The 20,369-nt window shown below is 40.9% G+C and overlaps 1 protein-coding gene across 1 annotated transcript in view; it reads left to right on the top strand.

The window, feature by feature from the left end:
• XRCC4 (X-ray repair cross complementing 4) overlaps positions 1-18,713 on the top strand; it is a 187,315-nt gene extending 168,602 nt beyond the window's left edge. The window contains exon 8 of the mRNA XM_086629505.1: positions 18,602-18,713. Coding sequence (XP_086485631.1) covers positions 18,602-18,710 — 109 coding nt within the window. The 3' untranslated portion in view covers positions 18,711-18,713. The remainder of the gene's footprint in view (positions 1-18,601) is intronic.
• Positions 18,714-20,369: the final 1,656 nt, after the last annotated feature.

The raw sequence follows: 20,369 nt of genomic DNA, 5'->3' as shown, positions 1-20,369 counted from the left end.
ACTAAGTCCTGCCTGGGTTCTTTTGTCTATCCTCTGCAGATTAGACCCTGTCTGGCCCAGGTGCAGTATGTTGCAATGTTCATTAATATTGAATGTAAGACTTACGCTGAACAGTGCCACATACCATTCTAGCTTGTAAGCCTTTTTTAACATCTCCTTCCAAAAACTAGAGAGTTAAATTTGAGGGAGAACTTAACGACTTCCTGGTGATGTATGTGGTTTAGTTTCTGAAATAGTCATGTCTAAGAAAGACCAGAGTACCACTGGCAACAGTGACATTGCACAACAAATTTTCAGTAAAGGATGCTAGCTATTTTATCTGTCACAAATAAGAAAAATGCTGTATGTGGGCGAGTATAATTAGGTCATTGGTTTATGAACCCAAGCTTTAGTTTCCCAATGTTTCTTAAAATTAACATGGATGTATATTTAGTGCGTATCTTTGATTTGGCTGAAAAACATAGCCAGAAAATTCCCAACTGGCTATACATCTAAATAGCTTCATAGATGTAGATTATTCCAGGGAGTCTTGGCAAGAACATATCCTTATGGAAGTTGCTCAATAATCTCCAATTTCAGATACCGTGAGACTGTCAGGCTTTGAAATACACCTTTGGTGCTACAGAGCTCCCTGAACAGCTGTCACGTAGGGCACAAGTTCAGGGGGTCGGTGGGCCACAGTTATTTCCCTTGACTTCTCGTGGAGGTAGGATATTGCAAGATGCGACGACTGCTGGAGCTGAGAGGCTGCAAGGGTGGCTGAGCAGTTACTTAGCAAACCGACTTCAAGATGTGTTGGAAGAGCTTGTTTCCAAATCTCCTGTTTAAGGTTGTTCTATTTTTCCCTTGAATGGTAGGGTTGAAATCTGGACTTGCAAAATAGTTGTTAGTGCAGCATACATTATTGATCACGGTGGTTTTTTGCAATAACAGTCACACCAGGACTCTTCTCTATATGATTTTTCCTAGTCGACTTTTCAACAGACGTCTTGACAAATTTTTGTGCTAGGGTTGCCATACTCCTTGCTGGGTGTGTTTATTCCCAGGATTGGCTTTTTGATATTATTTTTTTTTTCAGAAGATTCTCTTAATTTCCTATAGCACAAAGAAGCACTATTAACACATTAACTCAGCAAACCCTTTAGTGATTCTGGGACTCGCTTCTCCATTAAGGGAGTTCACGTTTGGAAAGGGTAGCAATACATCATCCATTGGAGGTTCTGCTAGAGTGTGGTGTACATAACCTTTGAAAACTGTTCCTGCCACCAAAAGCTGCCTATTCTGTAGCTGGCCCAGACTCAGCTTCTCCTGATTTGTACCCATACTGAGTCTATGCCAGCCAGCTACCGTGATCCTGTTCCCATCAGAGGCAGCGCTTGGATTTTGCCATTTGGCCTGCTGTACGATGAGGGTGGAAGCAATAAATGAAATGCATTCCCACCAGCCGAGGCACGGTGGGAAATAGGTGGTTTTGGCACTCATTTGGGACAGGCTTCATAAGGCACCACGGCTTAGACACACATGTGCAATGTGACTATTCCAAACCCATGACAATAACAACTTGCTTTTACTACGTAGTATGACATCGGCACACCTCTGTCCAGCAGCCACTTTGACTCTGCCAGTGACAGCCTCTCTATTAATGTGATTTTTGTCCAAACTCATATTACTTTGAGTGGTCCTCAGGAGACCCATACGTTTCTCTGCCTCACCCCTCACAGGGTTTATTACACTTCAATTTTTAATCTTCGTACATACTAGCGTTGAAGTAGGGATGGGTATTATGTTGGTGGTGCAGGCAAGAACTAACAGAGTCCATGGAGCAGCCAAGTGCCATTGTGTGGTGACACAGAGCAGTGTCCTGGTGGTATCTGCTGGTGAGCCTTGGGGTGGAGGGCATCCTGTGGGTCTCCTAAGGGGTAGCCCTGTGGCTTGTGTGCCTCTGCAGCTGCTTTTACCTTCTCCAGATCATGGGATGGAGAGAGGGGGGAGCCCCGAAGGCTGTTCACACAATGATGCAATACTGCACAGGATTATTTTCCTTTTTTTTTTTTCTAAGACATTTTAGCAGCACAGTGGTTGATCAGCTTTAAGCCTTGTGGAGGCCAGTCAGCTCCAATGAGGCTGGGCAGTATCTGTGAGGGAGTTTGAGTCACATGGGGTTTTTTGCTTTAAAGAGAAGTGTCTTTGGATTCATTCTTCCCTTTATTGATTTACTTCTTGCTATTTACCTCATATTGATCTGAACTGCTTGCCAGACAGTTTCACTAGAGTTTTTGTCCTTTCAGCCAACAATTAAAAGAAAAAAACCCACACCTTTTAATTAAGCATCGTCTGTAAGAAGTGCTTTCTAGGAATGGCTAGTTTTATCACGCTTTTGTTGTCTAATTTGTGATTGCCGACATGTAGTAAACACACAGAAATGCTGAAGATGAATGACTCAATATGATAAAGCAGTAACTTTCCTTCCTCTACCCCTGCCCCCCGGGCTTCATTGCTTTTTTGATCCACACTTCAAAAGCCTTGTCCTGAGTGTTCATGTTATCCCATTTTTCATCCCACTCTGTAGAAGAGGGATGGCTGATTTGTTTGTTCCCCCTCTCTCATTTCTAAAAGCAGTAATACAGACATCTTGCAAGGGGTGTATGCTTTCATGATTTTCTGCTGTGTTTAAAGGCTTGAGAAGAGCTGGGTGATTTTGATAAGCCTCCAGCCCAGTTCCAAGCCTTTTGAATCTGCTTGTTTCTGTCTTGCTGGGAACAACTCTAGGATGCTTACAGGAAGCAAAATAACATCTTATTATACAAATTCTATCTGGGAGCATGAGTATTTCTTTCTGCCTTGGTTTTGCAGCAGCTTTAGTAATCAAATAAGAGTTTTATTCTTTATGCCTTGTCTACCAACTCTTCTTCTGTGTGTTGAGCACTTCCTCTTACGAAGAGGGATTCAGTTAAATGTGCCTGTCTGTTCATTAATCTGTTGTGCAAAAAAGAACAGAAGTAGTTTAAGTCTGAACAGCCTCCCTTTCTGTAGGTATAGGCATCTTATCCCTGAGCAGCAAATGACACTATGCCCATCAGTTGCTTTTATGTTTACTGCATTCTCCCCCTTGTGCTCAGGGGTATCTTTATTTTAATTCATTCCCTAAACAGTCTCCTAGGTAAGAGATTAACACAATGCTTGATTTTTTTGTTGGGGTTTTTTTGGCTAGCAGAGGAAAGTTGTTTTTAAAAAATAAAAAAGCAGCAATTGTCACTAGCAAAAGTCATTAATACTAGTTTTATCAAAGTCTCAGTTGTTCTTCATACACCATGATGATTTATTTATAGTTTGACCACACCTCCTCTTTGCTGGAGTCAAGCAGATGTGACATTGGTAGTATAGATGGCACTTTAACACTCCTAGGTCCAGAACTGGGGTTTCCTTCTGCTGTCATTCCTGCCAAGGTTATGCATCTCTGCTAGGTCTCCATCATGCCAGCTTGGTCCCTTGTGTGGCTCGGTGATGTACTCTCTTTCACAAAGTTCTAATGCACCTGGCCCCACAGTGAAAGAAAAGATCTTAATTCCCTCAAGGTAGAATTAAAACAAATCAAAGTGATTTTCTTTTTTTTCCACTGAAGTTGACTTCCTGCATCATTATTGATGCCAGCAGTTCCACTCAAGTTCAGGTTCACTTGATGGACAGTTGTTATTCCATGGAATATTTGAAACGAACTGGTAACATCATCTGTCTTCCGCGAGACATTTGCCTCCTGGTGCATCCAGTCGTCACTCCGGATGATATCACAGGGAGCTTCAGCTGACGAGATGAAGACTGAGTTGATGTATAGACCTGGTGACACACTTGTGTCTCTTGAAGAGTCTCTTGGTGCTGTGGAACTAACTCCACTGGGCGTTAGAGGAGACACACGTTAGGTGCCGTATTTTCAGTGCCACTGTCCATGCCATGCTTGAGCTTCATACAGGTAGGGCGTAGAATACAACTTGTTTTGGCAGTTCAACGTTTTTTGTAATGACAAAGCTCGTGCGACTTGGAAGTGTGTGTGTAGGACGTTAGCATCAGTGCTGCTTTCACAAGCAGCTGTAGGAAGAATTTCAGGCAGAATATGTCCTGCTGATAAATGATGGTATTCAGACTAAATCTAATGGCTCATTATTATTTTTTTATTATTGCATTGTTTCCTCCACAATGGAGCATGTCTCTAGCCTAGAAAAACAGAAATAATCCATAAAATTTAAAAGAATATGCTTCCTATACCTCTGAAATTTCTTGCAGCCCACCAAGGACCTCAAGACCCATGTCATATTTTTTCGCTGGTAATATCCAAGAGCTCAAGACAGGTCTCTTCCTGAAAAATTGCTGTGGCATGACATACAGTTTTGTTGATGCCTTATATAGTGTTTCGGCATTCTGCAGTTACGTGGTCTGTTTCCTTGGTCTCATTGCATTCTCAACATAAAATGGCTTGCAGTCTTTTTTCTGCAATAGAGAAAGCGTAAACTCTAAAGAATTACATTAAGCTTGAAACTTGACAGTTTGACAGTACTGAGCCCTTACCGTAATTGCCTTCATTGGTTCCCACCAGATTTAGAATGAGCTTTTATTACTGTTGCCTGAATATCTTATTACAATTAGCAATACCGAGTATGAAGAGGTAGAATGGATTTCTCTTCTTATAGCGGCTGGTGGAAACCTGGTCGATAAATTATTTTAAAAGCTGTGTTGGTTATTAAAGAGCCTCACAGTTAAACAGCCTTCCCAGTTTGCTGCTTTGTACCAATTATCTATCTTGTATCATGACTTTTGCAGGGATCAATATCAATTATTTTATTGTTTCATTAAAATATTCTTATAGTTTAAAAAATGTGAATGGAGTCAATATGTCAGCACCTATTAATTTCTATATTGATTCTGTTGTATGCCTTACATTCAGACACACATTTACAATGAATGCCATGGACCTGACATAACAAAGCAGAGGCAGTTACATACAAGGTGAACACACAACCTATCACCATCGAAACTTAACCACTGAGCAGAGTGTACTTTGGGTTTGTTTCCTTGCTTCGGGTTTGTGTCAAAACCTAGTAGCCCACATAACTGGGACTGTCTTGCTTGTTTGGTTTTTGTTCCATCATTAGCTTTAAAAGATAAAAAGCAGTAAGTTAGCCATATACTTTGGACAGCTGTCTCTCTAGTAAGTCTGGACATGTCTGGGGGAAAGTGAATAGGTTAAAAATACAGTCCACTGACCTCCTGCTAAGACCTGGGAGGCTGATATAAGTGTGTTGTGTACAAAGAACCTACGCAAAGCAAAATATAGCTCCCATCTTGTATGACCAGACCTACGATCTTGAATAGGAAAGGGTATGTATGTGTATGTACAATACAGTCAATTGTTATGCTACGTATTGTTAATAATAAAGCTCTTCTGAAGATTCACTGGGGGATTAGGAGGGCTGTGTGCCAGCAATGTCATGGAAGGAACTGCAGCTCACCCTCTGCTGTTGCTGGAATGAGTGAAAGGGGGAACTCATCACCCCTGAAACGAGTCCTCAGAGCTACAGAGCTTTGATAATTCCATGTACCATTGTTTAACAAGCACCAACAACTTAGTCTAACTCTGCCCTGAAAGAAGCGGATTTTATTAAAAGGAGAGCTAAGCTAAGATCGAACTGAAAATCCAGGCTGCAGACTGAATTCTCAATTCATTTATTTTTTTTTCCTAGAGATACCAGAAATGCTCTCTGCCAGATTTATTGGGAAGCTTTTCAAACAGCCATTTTTATTAAAAACAAAAACCAGAAACTTTTTAAACAGCTAGGTCTTTTAATTTGTTTGCATCCATCCCTACTATTCTGAACTGCTCCTTCTGATCATGAGAATTTATGCCAGGACTGAGGCAGATATATGCTATGTTTCAGGTGGGAACTCCTCTCTTCTTGCTCTCACTTTCTCTCCCTCTCTCTCTTTTGCAACAATACCTATTTCAGACAGAATCACTATTCAAAATGCAAAAACTGTCATATCTTTAATTAACAGAGGACAATGACTTCCCTACAACATTGGACTATAAACCTACTATCAAGTCTTATTTTTTCTCTGGAAAGAAAAGTGGAGACATCAGGCGAGCAGGTGTACTTGAAAAATGTGCATTACTCTCTTCCTGTTTCCAAGTACTGTAGCGTGGATAAAACCAGATGGGCTTCCAATAAGTGGACCTGTTACCAATAACCCAAGATGCAGGTGTAATTGCATTTTCAGTGATTCTTCTGTATAGCACACTGGGTTGTTTTACACAGGCAACATGTTTCACATGTGTGCCATGATTATTTTACTCTGATTGACATCTATCTTCTCCTAATAAAGTCCCAGTTGCCCGCCTGGATGGCGCTCCCTTTTCTCTTAATGCATTTGTAACATAAAAAAAAATCCTTTAGAGTACTGTGCTGAAACTCACAAAAAGGCAGGCTATCTAAATTTACAAAGGGTCTCTACAGATTAAAATTTTATAAAGTTTGCAGTTCAAATGCTGGTTTGAACCAGACTAGTGCAAGAAAACTTTGATGGAGGTACTTCAGATTTATACTAAGATATCACAACTGAAGATAAAACGTGGCTTAGGCTGTGGTACTGAAATAGCTTTGTAAAGGAAATTATTGTACTTTGGTATTTGATCAATTTTGTCGTGTTTTTCTCTCCATCCATTCTGTTATATGTTTTCTGCTGTATTTTTCCCATTCCTGTGTATTACCCATGGAGCTTCTTCAAGATTTTGGGAACATTAGAAGTTTATGTGAGCCCATAGGGGGACAGGGCCATTTTGTGAAAGAGAAATTCACTGAATATTACTGAATACACAGAAGTCAAGCCTGGCTTAGGAAGCCTCCAAGCTGCAAATGGTTGGAGACTGAAAAGCACTTTGTACTCTTTGAAGAGCATCTGCTCTTGGCCCATGTTTCAGACAGGGTTCTGGGCTACCTCAGGTTGACCCAGGGCAGCTGTTCCCACATTGTAGACATCTGGTAAATTATCTTTCTCATTACCTGTTTTAGATTGGCTGATGTAGCCTGTTTCTTCATTGCAGGAAGGCACTGATTTCAGCCCAACGCAGGTCACAGTGACCAAATGGCTCAATGGTTTTTTAGTTACGCTGCTTGTGAAATAAAACTTGCAGGTGTCCATGCCTAATGCCAAGTAAGGCAGGTGCTGAGCAGCCTTGGAACGTAAAGCGTAAGGTGATCTCTCCAAGTCAGAATGGTGAGCATGGTGGCATGGCAGCCCGGAGGAGCTGGGCTGTCCGACACCAGCATTGCATGTTCTCAGGGTTGCATTTATGCATCTGGTTCATGGCATCGATGAGCCTGATAGTCCAGCCTGAAGAGCCTGAAGTCCATCTGAGACCCTGCTCTTAATCTCCTGATTGACTAGGTGCCTCTGAAAGCCTGGTGCCTGAGAAGGAACATCTGGCAGAGGGACTCGTGGCACATGGGCTCCCTGAAACTGTGCCTTTATTTGTGGAAAGGTAGTAATTGGAAATTTCCATTTAAAATACAATTGCTACCTTTCAACTTGCCTTGCTCAGTAATTCATGTCTTGTAACTCCTGTCCGATGGTTGTCTCCGTTCCTTTCTCAAAACCAGGATGGGTGGCCTGCTGATGCAGAGAGAGAGGTCTTGACGGGTGACTGTTCTGGGCTCCCCTCCCTTCCACCTTTGGGTCAGATCTGCAGTGATCCCAGCAGAGTCACAGCCCATTGGGGTGTGACTGGTGATGGTTTAGCACCAGTTGAGTCTCTGACCTTTGTTACCATAACACTGAGGGGAGAAGGTCCCTGCATGCATGAGTCAGCCGAGACTGTCCCTTGATCCTGGTACAACATGTGTGCAAACTATTCTGCCAAGAAAGGAAATCTCTGAAATTTAAGGACTAAAGAACCTTTCTGTGAATTTGACCATTTACGGAAATAAAAAGTAGAGAGTCTCATTAGGAAGAAAACCCCCCTTTTAATGAGAATTTTTGTGAAGGAAATGCACAGGGCCAGTCCTGTCCTTTTGGTTAGTTGGGGTTTTGTTGGTTTTGGAGGTAGTACAACCTTTCTTAAAATCTTATAGTCTAGACTTTTGCAGAAATTACCGAACAAGTAATGACTTGGCTATTTGGTCTATTGTTAAACGCTCCTGGTAAAATACTTAGAGCAGATATTGCTGCCTAGGCAGACCCTGAGAGCTTGGATGGATGGAGACCAGTTGGGGTTTTGAAGGAGAAAAGGTGACTTTTGAAGCCTGCTGTACAGACTGTCTTACAGCAATTGCATCATGAGCCACAGATGATTCCTTCTCCATACAATAACAGAAGATAGGTTTTGAAAGTGGCTTCTTTACTCCACAAAATAGATATTTTGATACATGAGGTCTTTAAAAGGAAGGTTATTGAAGCATCTTAACCACATGTCCAAAGTAAACAGAAGTATTACCAGCAAGCTAAGAATTTCAGAAGTCAAACCAAGGCTCTTCAGCCCACATTCATTTGCTTTATGCACCCCAAAGTAAGGAATAGGCTCGGCTCGACATTAGGTAGACAAAGCTGATGTCTGTTCTCTGCCCGGGCTGGGGAGGTGTCTCAGGGATGGGTAAGGTGTGATGAAAATGCAGAGAACTGCTCATTTAGCCAGAAAACACTGGCTGTTGCAGTATCCGGCTCAGTTCTGTCTCAGCCAGCTATATCTATTTTCACTCTTTCCTTGTGTTTTCAGAGAGCTAGATGTGCTGTCCCCCTTCTCTTTTTCTTCTTCCTTTTTTCTTTCGGTACTGCTGTTTGAGCATGTTTCAGCTCGCACAGGTGTCACTGTAGGCAGGGGTGTGATCTTAAATATCAAAGATTTGATCTTATTTCAGAAAACTATGAATGAGTTCAGATTTGCATCTGGGGAGGGGCCAGGAGGAGCACAGGAGAGGTTAAATAGGAGTTAAGAGACAGCAGAAAGAAAGACAGAATTCTCAGTACTATAATAATTTTGTGTTCAATAGAGACCTATTAGACACCTATGAGAGGAGGGGTAAAAAGCTTATTATACTTTATCTGATCTACCTTAACTTGTAAATTGAAACCTACTCCCAATTTATTCAATTTACTGCTCCCAGGTTTGTTAAGAACTCACTGCTGCTCTAAGTGCATTTTCTCATTAGAAAATACATGAGTCATATCCATATACTATAGTGATCTAAAGCAGTTTTCTGCAATAAGCCGATCCAAAACCTGCCAAGGAGATCTGTGGATCATAGGTAATCTGGGCAGTAATAGCTTTCTGCTGGTGCCCAGGAATAAGTTTACAAATTGTTCAGCAGGGAGAAAGAATTTGTTTATTTCAGTCACAGGAGCTTTTAAAAGATCATTTTTAGGATTACGTCCATGGATTCTCCTACATCCTCCTGAGAGCAGGATCTTTTTAGCTCTACCTAGTTATTTTGGAAAGGTATCATAGTACCCTAGTCAATTATCAAGAGGGAACTTTTCATCATGTGAATGCTGGACTAATTTGATTTTCTTTAAGAATAATTTTAAGGTTATTAATTTGTGAAGCTTTGGGTTTCATTCTGTGGCAATCAATGCAAAGGATGGACCCCAGCGAGTTGCAAGCTGAGGTCATAGTCGAGGAAAGTTTGTAAGCACGGGCTTAACTTTAAGCATGTGCTTAGTTCCTGTTGAAGTCATTAGGATTTAAACAGCCACATAGAACCTCGGTACTGGAGAGGAGTGGAAAAGATGTGGGAGATCTGAAGCACAAGCTAGGTTTTAGGGTTGATGGCTTCTCCTCCAATTAAATGCTCTTATTTTTGAGATTTGATTCAACTTGGTTTTGCTGTTGTCGCTGCCATCTGATTTTCAGATGAGAACTCGTCCCTCCACACTCCAGCACTGTGCGATGGCTGCAAGAGCCGTCTTGACCCCTTCTGTCCACAGGGACAGTAGATGGAGGAGCACGAGGGTGCACGTTTCCTACATGAGAAGTTGGTACAGGGGTTTTTCTTTGCCCCTTTAGGTCTCCGGCTACTGTGCGATCGCCCTAAGAGGATAAGAAAGGGTTAGGGAGAGAAAGCAGCTCCAGGGTTTGACAGCCTGGAAAAGGGTTATGACACAATTTAGCCGGTGCTGGTGTTATATAAATGTATAAGTGATAAATAGCTCTTAACGACTGTGAGAAATGTCTTCTAGCATTTGCCAATAAATTTGCAATGTACTGGATTTATGAAAGACCTTGACAAAATTCCTAAACAAACTAAGTTTTCCTTTACTATGTACTCTTGTAGTTATGATTAAGAGATTTGTGTGTTTTTCCCAGTGAAGGCGGTGGTGCTAGTATGTTCCTCAAAGTGAATGTGGTCTAGTTTATTTAAGCAAGAAGGAGCTTAAGTGGAAATGAGCCACAGAAATGTGTACCACTTGTCTAAAACAAACATGGTTTAGGCTTTTCCTTATAAGTGGCATCTATTATTACATTTTTAAGTAGATCTTTGTTAGTAAGCATCTGCAAGTGCGTTTGATCAGATGAAAAGTTACAAGACGGTATTTATGTTACTAAACCAGAATGTTCTTTTTAAATAAGGACCTGCACCTATGCCAGCTGAAGTAATTGAGAATTTGCAACTGAACGGATACAAGTCCCTAAAAAAGTACTGTCAGCGTTGTTCATTTACGTGACATGTTGTCTGTGCAGCCGTTTTTGACATTACGTATGGTTTTCTAAGAATCTTTAGACCATCTGTTTCATAGGACTAAATAAATAGAGGGGATGATTAATAGTCTTGAGAACGGATCTAGACCAGTCATTGAAAGTTGTATCAATATTAAAAGTTGTATCACTAAGAGATATATGAGTGTCTTCTCAGTGTAGCAGACTTGTTTGCAGGTTTGTTCTTGCTGCAATCTCTATATCAATTTCTGTGATGTTTAAGGGCTTCCCAGTTCAGTTTTCTTCCTCTGAAGTATTCCATCGATATGTAAAGAAAAAAAAATTGTATAAGCATAAATCAAAATTATCTCCAATTTGATAGTTTCTAGTTCTAGAGAACAAAGAATGGCACTTGCAAGGGCTTAAGACAGTGTTTAGCAATTGCCCTGTTTTTGTGAAGTTTTGCTTTAACTTTTGTTTATTGAGGGGATTCCAGACTTACCTTGCTGCACAGTGGTTGTGATGAATGCAGGTGCAGTTGCAGCTTGGCTTCCAGCCAGAGGTAGAAGCTTATTAATGAACATTGATTCCCTGGCTGAACATTAAATTTGTGGTTGCTGCATTGAAAATATCCTTCATTAACTGTGTAATTGAACAAGATTATTATTATTATCATCATCATCATCATCATCATCATCATCATCTTTATCATCTGTCTGCTGACCTTAACTGAGACTAGGCTGTTTGCTTAATACACTGAGCATAAGAAAATGCCACACATGGAAGGTTCTCTAAGAGGGATGGAGACAGTATCCCTTAAACTAGAAACCACTCTTTTCAGCTGTTTCTTGAGTATTTTTCTCTGTCTTCTGTGAATTTGTGTTGGAGCCAGTTACAGCTTGGGCTCTGATGATCTCTGACACCACTGCTCTTCAGATGATTGAAACTGGCAGAAAAAATTTCAGTTTCTTCACTAATGTAACTCGGGGAAAAGTCTATCAACTCTAATTTCAGATCATGAAGGTGGATGTATCCAGCAAGTTCTTCATGACTTGCTGGGATTTACGTTTTGAAAGATCAATTAGAAATGCATGGGTTTGCCTTCTTATTATTTCTAGGAATAAATGCCAGAGTAGACTATATCTGGAAGTTGAATACTCATAGTACTGCCAAAACCTAAAACAATTATTGTGTTGCACTTTCCATTTTAAACTGAATTAAAAAGAAATATACCTTTATAATTTACCTTATATCATAGTCATTGTCACATTTCTGTAAAGGGGAATATCATCGTGTTTTTAATCACATGTGGTTTCAAATTAGTCTACTTACATTTTTAATATTCAGCTTTAAAGAGGTCTGTATGCAGATAGTGTTCTTGATTCATCTATTCATGTAAAAGGCTTTTCCCCCTCCTCCATTACACCATTTCTTTTTCTTTTCACAGTTGAACTTTCTTCTTTTTGGCCAGTAGCCATAGGCAGTCAATATAATGTCTCCCAAGAGCTGACACCATAGGGCATTGGTTATTCAAGGCCAAGGTTTTATGTATATATTTTTATATATGTATATATATATTATTATTATATATATATGTATATATATTTTAATATATGTGTATATATATAAATATATGTATGTATATTTTTATGTAACATGGCTTCACCAAAGGCGGATCGTGCCTGACCAACTTGGTGGCCTTTTATGATGGGGTGACAGCATCGGTGGACAAGGGTCGACCAACAGATATCATCTACCTGGACTTGTGCAAAGCTTTTGACACTGTCCCGCACAACATTCTTCTCTCTAAACTAGAGAGGCATGGGTTTGATGGATGGACCACTCGGTGGATAAGGAATTGGCTCAATGGCCGCACTCAGAGAGTAGTGGTCAACAGCTCGATGTCCAAGTGGAGACCGGTCACGAGTGGCGTCCCTCAGGGGTCTGTGTTGGACCCGGCCCTCTTCAACATCTTTGTCGGTGATGTGGACAGTGGCATGGAGTGCACCCTCAGCAAGTTCGCCGATGACACCAAGCTGTGTGGTGCCGTCGACACGCTGGAAGGGAGGGATGCCATCCAGAGGGACCTCGACATGCTGGAGAGATGGGCCTGTGTCAACCTCATGAAGTTCAACCAGGCCAAATGTAAGGTCCTACATCTGGGTCGTGGCAATCCCAGGCACAAATACAGACTGGGTGGTGAATGGATCGAGAGCAGCCCTGAGGAGAAGGACTTGGGAGTACTGGTGGACGAGAAGCTCAATATGAGCCGGCAATGTGCTCTTGCGGCCCAGAAGGCCAACCGCATCCTGGGCTGCATCAAGAGGAGCGTGGCCAGCAGCTCAAGGGAGGTGATTCTCCCCCTCTACTCTGCCCTCGTGAGACCTCACCTGGAGTAGTGTGTGCAGTTCTGGAGCCCCCAACATAAGAAGGACATGGACCAGTTGGAGAGGGTCCAGAGGAGGGCCACGAAGATGATAAGAGGGCTGGAGCACCTTTCCTGTGAGGACAGGCTGAAAGAGTTGGGGCTGTTCAGCCTGGAGAAGAGGAGGCTCCGGGGTGACCTTATAGTGGTCTTCCAGTACCTCAAGGGGGGCCTACAAGAAAGATGGGGAGAGGCTGTTCAGGAGGGCCTGTTGTGATAGGACAAGGGGTAATGGTTTTAAAATAGAGGAAGGTAGATTCAGATTGGATATTAGGAAAAAATTTTTTACCATGAGAGTTGTAGAACACTGGAACAGGTTGCCCAGAGAGGTGATGGGTGCTCCATCCCTGGAGACGTTCAAGGCCAGGTTGGACGAGTCTCTGAGCAACCTGATCTAGTTGGAGATATCCCTGTTCCTTGCAGAGGAGTTGGACTAGATGACCTTTGAAGGTCCCTTCCAGCCCTAACCATTCTATGATTCCATGATTCTATAGCCATGAGCTTTACTCAAAGTTCCTTTCATAATCCTTCCTTAATAATGAAGGCTGATGAGTACCTTTCTTTTGAGGACTTTCTGTGAATATGACGTTTATACAGCCAAGACAGCAGATTGCTGATAAATCAGAGTCCAAGTTTTTCTCTCAGAGTAGACTAACTAGAAGTACGATCTCTGGAGCACAAAAGTTTCTCTTTTGCCCTGTCAGTCATGATGCAAGTATACGTTAGTGTTTGAGGTGCCTCACCTTTGGTCTTATCTTAATGCTGTACTGACTACCAATTCTCTGTTTATGAGCTGCTGCTGCCACCTATTTTTATCATACCGAAGAAAGTATAGATCAGATTGTATCCTGTATTAATATCTACTCAAGGTGTTAAGCCATCATTTTTCTCAGATTAATGACAAAAATGAACCATTAAACCAAGCTAAGGAAAGATAGACACACTGAGAAATTCAGCCTTTTCCGAAAACCCTGCTACACATCTTCTGGGAGAGCTAAAATCTCCTCTCTTAGTAAAATGCCAGCTTTAGATTGGAACTGATCATTTCAAATACTAAAAAAATGAGGAAAATAGTGTAATGTTCCAAGTAAGCCTCCTAGATTACTTAAGTTTCTTGGGAAACTTTTTTAGCTATGTTAATTCACAAGGTTATTTCTCTGTTCAAATCCTATGAGAGTTGCACGAGAACAAAAACTTGAGAAAAATCATAACCACAACGTGTTGAGCTGGCTATACAAGCATAGCTGAGTGCGAGAACTTTTCATCTTTCCAGAAAGTTACCTCAAGATGAGAAGTTGTGATGATGTTGCAGCCTCTGACCTGATTTTCCTTCAGCACAACGACGAGTTTGATCTTTTTACCAGTAGGAATCTCTTTTTAATTATGTCATTTGTAGCAGTCACGTAGGAGGATATTTTCTACTTCATACTGCTTCACAAACATCATCTCTGATGATACAACTGGCCGTCTGTTGTAACAGGAACGGTGTTGTACAGATCTTCTCTGGGGTCTGTGTAACTCGGGAGTAATTTATCACAAGAAACAACTGGGATTGTTGTTTCATCCATTAAACATTGGTGAAACAATCATCATTGATTGTCCATATGTCCTACTGGAAAAGAAGGTGGTGTGTTTTCTCCCAGGCTATGCAAAACCATCACCCTGCATGGCTTTGAGTTTCTGTGCTGTTTAGTTAAGTACTAAATTGTTGCATGTCTTTTGTTTCTTATGGCTCTTAGTCAGCTGTGGAAAGAAATATCGAGTAATCTAACCACTTTCTTCCAAATCTCGGGCCAGAATCTCAGCTGGTGTAAGTCAGCAGAGCCCCACTGACATTATTAGTGCTCCAGTGATTCACACCAGCTGTGGATCTGGTCTTCTGTCTCAATTTATGAAGGGCTTGAACTAAATGTCAGGAAATATGAAATGATCTCTTATAGTCAGCAGTTCTCCAGATGTGTTAATGGAGTTTAAGTTTACCAAAAGGCAAGACTTCAAAAAGTGATCCAACAGAAGAATAAACTTTCAAGAAGAATGCCTTACTTACAGGCTTTTTGGCAAGCGAGGACTATACAACTCACTGCAATTTAAAGAAATTAACTCAATTATGCGTCAGGATATGGTAATACAGCTTCAGTGAGAATGCAAGATAAGATTCAAAATAATTTCACAGCACAAAGCAAGCTGTTGGAATTCAGTGAATAATTGCCAAGCAAATAGGAATCATCAAGTCTTAAAACCAAAATTAAGTCACTTATGAACTTCATGTAAAGAGCCTAATGCTTCCACTTTGCAAGCGTAGTTGAGTTTATTCACGGGTGTGGTATTACAGCTTTTGGATATTAAATGAGGACTATGTTGCTACGAGAACACAGAAGCTTAATAATCCTAGCTGTGTAATGTTAAAACCCAACAGTGATTTGGCTTATAGATGTGATCTTATGTATAGTGTTGAAAACAGTTATTTTAGCCAATGAGGATAAATTTGTTGTTGACATTGCTTAAGCACTGTCAGGCTTACTTTTCAAAATCAGAAAATGCTGGAAGAGGTGAAGCCTCAAAGTCAACAAATAAGGAGTCTCAGAAGTCTTTTGGTCTTATATTCCTAGTCTTATATGCCTGGACCATATGCTCTAAAAAAAACTTCCAGTACCTGAAATAGCCTGTGGTGGTACAGAGGTCTTCACAGCCTAATTTATTTACTGATGAGACATTTCAGCATTAAATAAAACGATCAGTGTGTGGCTCCACACTGTGCGATTTACATGTGTTCTCACTGGAGACTTAATGCTTTAGATAGACCTAGAAAGGTAAGAACAACACACCTTCAATAAGTAAACTTGAGTGTCACACTGTGTAGGCTAGCTATATTTAAAAAAAAAAAAATTGAGAACACAAATAACTTGATTGCTAGCAATCAGGACAGCATGGAGTGATCTGATCCTGCTGACCAGAGGTCATTGTTGCTAAGGGTCCGACTCTGGCAGGTTTGTTTCACAATTAGTCCAAGGGACTTTTGATGAGACACGTCTGTTTAGATGTCACTTCATAGCAAAGGGAAAAAAAATGCTTGGACACAATTTATTCAGACCTGATGGAAAGCACTTGGGAAGAGTTTGCAGAGAAAGCTAGTTAGACTCCCAGAGAAAGTAATTATCATAATCTGAATATACCAGTACATTGAATTTAAAGTGGTTTGCAGAACTGGAGTGATGGATAGAGTGATGAGGAAACCTTTCCAAATAGTGGAGAGCTCTTAGAAAGTGACGGCATCCAAGACTCTGCCTTTACTGGGCTTTTGCAGATTACCCAGGAGCACGGGGCACTCCATCTCGAAATGAAAATCATTTCCTAGGTCCACAGCAGGAAGCATCATAGTGAGAGCTCTGAACCTCCAAGGGCTTGACAAACTTTAAGTGTGAGAGGCTGTGAATCATGCGGTGCCTGGGGTATTAGGAAGCTCTCTGCATTTTTAAGAGTGCAGTATTTTATAAAAACCTCTGCTCCCTAGAGATTTCTAGGTAGCAGTTCTGGAAAACTTGGTTCTGAATTTGTTTGAAATCAAATTTAAAAAGGAAAAAAAAGTGCTGAATTTAATTACCTGTATTGGCTCTACAACGTGGAGCTGTTGAAGGCAAATGCTTGAATTAGTCTGAAAATTAAGATTGCTTTTGCGTGCCTCATTGCACTAAGCCCTCATATGGCAACATTTGAGAGAAACTCCTCCCATCGCTTCTGTCTAGTTCTTGCCATCCTGGTGGCTGATGTGTTGGCCTTGGTATTATACAAATTTTTCACCTTCTGTCAGGATTACACCAGTAGAATATACCTGGGCATGAAGCCATCAACCCTTAGGAAACTCCAAGCAGTCCAAAATCCTACAATACAAGCACATCGGGTCTGCTGCCTGCTTCCTACACCGATTCCCTCCAACATACTGAGCCAAGACTGAGAGATTACAATGTCTTATTTTCAAAGCAGCTAGTGATATAGAGAATGTCTTGCCACCGAAAACGTCCATATCCGTGATCGTTAATTCTCCTCTTAAAGCTCACAAAAGTAAAGTTGTCTGTGCAAGATTTAAAGATTTTTTTTTGTGAATTCATCCTCTACATATAAGATTAATTCCTATTGGCATTAGAAGCTGTTGCAAATGCCACCATTTTTGGAAACACGAGGTACCTTGCCTTCCCAGGCATAAGCACAGAGCTGTCTTTACCAGAATGGTGTCTTGAAGAGAGAGGAAAAACAGTGAACATCTTGTTTGCTTTTGGCAAACATCAGGAGCTTGTATAGGCAGGAGACATTAAATCATAGAATCATAGAATAATTTGGGTTGGAAGCGACCTCAAAGATCATCAAGTCCCAACCCCTCTGCCATGGGCAGGGACACCTTCCACTGCACCAGGTTGCTCAAAGCCTCATCCAGCCTGGCCTTGAACACTTCCAGGGATGGGGCATCCACAACTTCTCTGGGCAACCTGATCCTGTGCCTCACCGCCCTCAGAGTGAAGAATTTCTTCCTTAGATCTAATGGAAATCTCCCCTCTTCCAGTTTAAAGCCATCGCCCCTTGTCCTATTACTACATGCCTTTGCAAAAATACACTCTCCAACTTTCTTGTAGGCCACCTTTTGGTACCAAAAGGCTGCTATGAAGTCTGCCCAAAGCCTTCTCTTCTCCAAGCAATGATCTACTTCGATGAGGACAGTCAAAGGAATGCTAAATAGGACTGATTGGTGCAGAGGAGCATGTCATTCAATGTAATGGATGTCTGATTCATGCATGAAGGTTTTAGGTAGGACTCCGTGGGTGTCCAGCTATCTGAGGGGAAACCTGCACCTCAGCGTACACATCTCAGTGAATGGCGAGTGCTTATATTTGCATACATTTGTAGCAAATAGAACATAAATATAGGGGAAGGGCAGAGATTTTAAAGTCCCCACATTCCTGGATTCATGTATTATGGAAGGATTTTCTTCATTTGCCTTGATTTTTTTCTGCTCTACTGTTTGGAGAGAGGCTTGCACCTTCAGGGTGTGGACCTCTGAGACAGCTCCGTCTGATTCTTTGTATGCCTCCATGTCAAATGATGGGCAACAGACACATGCTTAGCACCAGGCTAAAAATAAAGAGGGGTTAACAGACCATCATCCTGTGCAGTAGTAGAAGAGCAGATCCTTTTGTATGTTTTCTGCATTTTTCCTGCTCTCCTGAGCTCTCCATGTGGAAATTGTGGGTGAAATGGTCACTCTCAGGGTCCTACAAATTGTACGACATAGCTGAAGCCTTGACATTTATAAGCTGAATTTCATCTGTTTGTTTTGCCATTGCCATCTCAGCAAGTAATTAGATCTTACAAAAAAGCACTTTTCTCTTACATGTAAGCTTAACAAAAAGCTCAAAATACACTATTAAATGGTTACCTTGGCGGTGTATGTGTTGAAATTGTTTATATCTGTATCTAAATTTGTTTCAAATCTCTTTGCTTTGTATTTCCAGACCTGATCTGGCCTCACAGAAGACACTGGACAAGCATTCCCTGGATGTGATGTCTCTCGAAACACTGGAAAACAGTTGCGAGCCAGAGGACCTCTTTGATGACATCTAGCTATGTGTTGGCTGAGAAACTGAGACACTGGTGCTTCTGATAGAGATAAGCTATAAAACTAAAAGAGTTTGTTATAGACTCTGAGACAAATCTTACTCTGAGGTGGTATTCAATGACATATTGCTCTAATCCTCTTGCACTGCACTTGTCTCCATTCTTCACCATGTGGTTGTAGACCCTTGGTCTGCTAGGCTTGATTTGTGATGGCCTTGAAATCAGTTTAGCCTCTGTGTAGATCTTCTATCACCTGTATGTGGGGAAGAAGAGCACCATCATAGCAATTTTACATCCTAACAGTCTCTGGCTGCTGATTGTATCCAGAATCAACTGGTTTCCAGATGTCCCCAGAGAAAAAGTCAGATGTAAAGAAAATTAAGGCTACCACTGTACTTACCTTATATACTTCCCCTTTCTTCAGGAGCTCAGCTTAGACGTTCTCTAGCTAGATCATCTCCAAGTCTGATATGAGATATAGCTAAACTATGAGTTTATAATTCTGTCTTCTTATGTGAAGCATCCAAAGAAATGTCCTTTCACTTTTTACTTAAAGGTTCTCTGTGACGTTATGCATTATAAAGTATTCTTGCTTTTGGGAGTAAAGTGCTTATAAAGTCAATATTGACTCTATTTTAACCTTATGTAGAAACCTATAGCCTTTAAAATTGTCATTTTTGATACTTCATCATTTTTCTTAAGGTGATTTCTAAAAAAATAAAATGCATTCTAAAAATACATCAATTTTTGGTTTATTTGCTTAGACACTCTATGAGTACTAGTTAGCAGTGTGTTAGTTAGCAGGAACTAATTAGCAGAGTGTGTTAATGCATGAACTTTTCCTGCCCAAAGCTGATGCTTTTGTTTAGATTTAAGTCTTTGTCAAAGAAAAGGTTAGCAACACGTATTTAACTTCCGTGGTCGAAATGGAAGCATACAGAACTAAGGACACACATCAGGTTTCTGCTTTGCAATTTTAAGAGCCTGAGTCAATTCTCATTTAAGGCAGAGGGAGCCAGTCGTTCTGTCTCAGAAAGAATGTGATCCAACAGGGTTTTAAAGATGTGAGTATCCCATTTAAGTCAGCAGGACCGTGCAACATAGTCGTGCTTCTGTGCTTGCTTGGAAGCTACTTGATATTTTTGAAATGGCAGCTTAATTAGGCCCTGATTCTGCCAAAATTCAGTCCTATATTTAACTAAAAGCATCCATGTCAGTATTTGCAGGATCAGGGCCTCACTTAATAACCTACATGAGGATCTAAGAGTATTACATTCAAGCATTCGTTTCTGAAAAACATGGTCACAGCATTTTAAATTCACAAAGGACTTCGAGACAATGTTATAAATCAGACAGTAAAAACATGAATGGCCATAATATTTTGCTGGCTGCAAAGGCTTTGTAGCCTGAAAAATGACAGGACCACAAAAGACCTATTCATACACCCATCCATTGACGTTGCCTGATTTAAAATCTTCCAGTGCTGATCTGACAATGCTTTCAGCAAAAGCTTGTATATAGTTTCAGTTTTAATGTGAAAATATTCCATGACTTAACCTGAAATATAAGAGCTTGGTTTAATTGTGCCTGCAGCAGAAAATGAAGGTAAATGAAGACGAACATCCCGCAAAACTCTGCTTTCAAGAAACTGTTGGTTCCTAATAG

Source organism: Tauraco erythrolophus, chromosome Z (genome assembly GCF_009769465.1).
Source record: "Tauraco erythrolophus isolate bTauEry1 chromosome Z, bTauEry1.pri, whole genome shotgun sequence".
Taxonomy (NCBI): Eukaryota; Metazoa; Chordata; class Aves; order Musophagiformes; family Musophagidae; genus Tauraco; species Tauraco erythrolophus.
The sequence above is the reverse complement of the archived record's forward strand: the minus strand, read 5'-3'. Positions and strand labels throughout refer to the sequence as shown.